The 2,236-nt window shown below is 45.7% G+C and overlaps 1 protein-coding gene across 1 annotated transcript in view; it reads left to right on the top strand.

Moving 5' to 3' along the window:
- tspan18b (tetraspanin 18b) overlaps positions 1-2,236 on the top strand; it is a 32,366-nt gene that overhangs the window by 27,778 nt on the left and 2,352 nt on the right. The window contains exons 4-7 of the mRNA XM_032523884.1: positions 756-950; positions 1,236-1,310; positions 1,437-1,535; positions 1,794-1,970. Coding sequence (XP_032379775.1) covers positions 756-950; positions 1,236-1,310; positions 1,437-1,535; positions 1,794-1,970 — 546 coding nt within the window. The remainder of the gene's footprint in view (positions 1-755; positions 951-1,235; positions 1,311-1,436; positions 1,536-1,793; positions 1,971-2,236) is intronic.

Consider the following 2,236-nt stretch of genomic DNA (forward strand, 5'->3'; position numbering starts at 1 on the left):
GGGGGGGTCTGAGGAAGAAAGGTTGTCTCTTTCTCTGCTTTATTAAGCGCAACCAAACCATTTAGAGACTCTACTCAGATGCGGTTGTTCAAGGCCGGGGTAATCCAGCAGAACAAAGAATGAACTTGACGGTTTGAATCACTCAATTAAAAAACACTGTTTTTCATGCATGTAACACAACAGCATTTTTTAAGCCCAATGAGCTTTCAAAATGGCTACCTTCTCTCCTCATACCATAACCTCTGCCTCAGACATGAAGAGCAGTTCATTTGCAGAAGCCCAGGCCTCTCCCTATGACAGGAAGAAGGGGATTATGTTAGAAGTGCGTAAGGCTCAGATCTCTTCCACCCCCTACCTCAATACCTTCTTTTCTTAATCACATGAGTCACCCCACGGTGGCTGAAGAAAGGGTTTTATTGAAAGGGAGAATGGGAGAGGATGGAGGCTGCAGTGATGTGCATCTCTTTAGCAGGTTAGGGGGTTAGTTGAAGCAGGGTAGATATCTCTACCCACCCCCCACAAAGGCATTGTGGCTCTTTCCTCAACTCTCACCCCAACCTGTCAGAGATTTGTATCACCAGCATGTTTTCCTAAGAAAAAAAGTATACAACTATTTTCCATTATATGACATCTTGTTGAATGTTTTGTGTGCTACTGGGGATACAGAGCTATCCTCTGAGTTCCTATACATTTTTTAAAATGCAGCCAATTTCTGTTTTGCCAAACTAGCATCTTCTTTCCTTTTTCTTCATCAGCTGGGGGGCTCTTTCCTCCTGGGAGTGGGAGTGTGGGTACTGGTGGACCCAACAGGATTCAGGGAAATCGTAGCAGCCAACCCCCTGCTATTCACTGGTGTCTACATCATCCTGGGCATGGGAGGCATGCTCTTCCTTCTGGGCTTCCTTGGCTGCTGTGGAGCCATCCGTGAAAACAAGTGTCTGCTCCTCTTTGTGAGTTGGCTGACAAATTTAAAATGTTGTTCTGTTACTGATCTTGTTTGTGTGCAGATGTGTTGATTTTTCTGTCATTTTTTAGACTGTCATGCTTGAAACCAGAAGCCAAAAGAACAAAATGCTCTAGCCTTAGTGCCTTGAGTCCCATGAATAGTTAATGCTGAGTGAAATGGGTACAGCCAGAATGTGATTTTAACTGACTGACATGTACTTTTTCTGCCACTCATCCACCTTCTTCTACTCTCTGTCTTACTCGTTCATATTTCTTTTGTCTCATTGCAGTTCTTCATGCTCATCCTCCTCATCTTCTTAGCAGAACTGGCTGCTGCCATCCTGGCCTTCATATTTCGGGAGCACGTGAGTTGCCTCAGTATTTCCTTCATCAGTGCACTTGTGTCCAGTTATTTCTTTTGATGTGATAGGAACGGATATCATCCATGTGGTGACACTAACCTTTTGTCTCGCTGGCTACTTTTTTTTTAGCTGACCAGAGAGTACTTCACCAAGGAGCTGAAGAGACACTATCAGGGCTACAACAACACTGACGTCTTCACCTCCACGTGGAATGCCATCATGACTACAGTAAGGCCACAGCACACATGGCAAAGAGCTTACATACTGTAGCTTTTACCAACTCATTGCTTTCACCAACAGTCTGTGGAGACAGGAAATTTTGCAGCCTGGCGTCAGGGGGCTATATTTTATAGATAAAATCCTAGACATTTAGGTCAATATTCATGCTGGATTGGTGCTCGCGTACAATTGGACCACAGACCAGTGCACAAATAGGCACTCAGAAATAAGGCCCTTTTCTCCTGTTCTCTCCTCTCCTCCCACCAGTTTGACTGCTGTGGAGTGAACAGCCCAGAGGACTTTAAGGACAGCCTGTTCAGGCTGATCAACCAATATCATATGGTGCCAGAAGCCTGCTGCCAGCATAACAGTCAGACTGGGGAGTTGGCCTATATCGGCCAGGAGCAGTGCTTAACAGGCAATATGATGTTCCGCAATAACAAGGTAACTTCTGACATTTACCACGACATCTTCTCTCTCCCTTGCCCTCTCTCTTTCTCCCTCCTTCCAAACCACCTCCAGGCCTAATTAGAGCAGGAGACAGCTGAGGGGTGACATCCAGGGACATTCTGACTCCTCCATGGCTGATTAGTACTTTTGGGTGTCATGGGAGGCCATCTTTCTATGTGTGTGGTGGAGACACCAGTACATGTATGCATCTGTGTGTCTGTGTGTGTGTGTGTGTGTGTGTGTGTGTGTGTGTGTGTGTG

Source organism: Etheostoma spectabile, chromosome 8, assembly GCF_008692095.1.
Source record: "Etheostoma spectabile isolate EspeVRDwgs_2016 chromosome 8, UIUC_Espe_1.0, whole genome shotgun sequence".
NCBI classification, from domain to species: domain Eukaryota; kingdom Metazoa; phylum Chordata; class Actinopteri; order Perciformes; family Percidae; genus Etheostoma; species Etheostoma spectabile.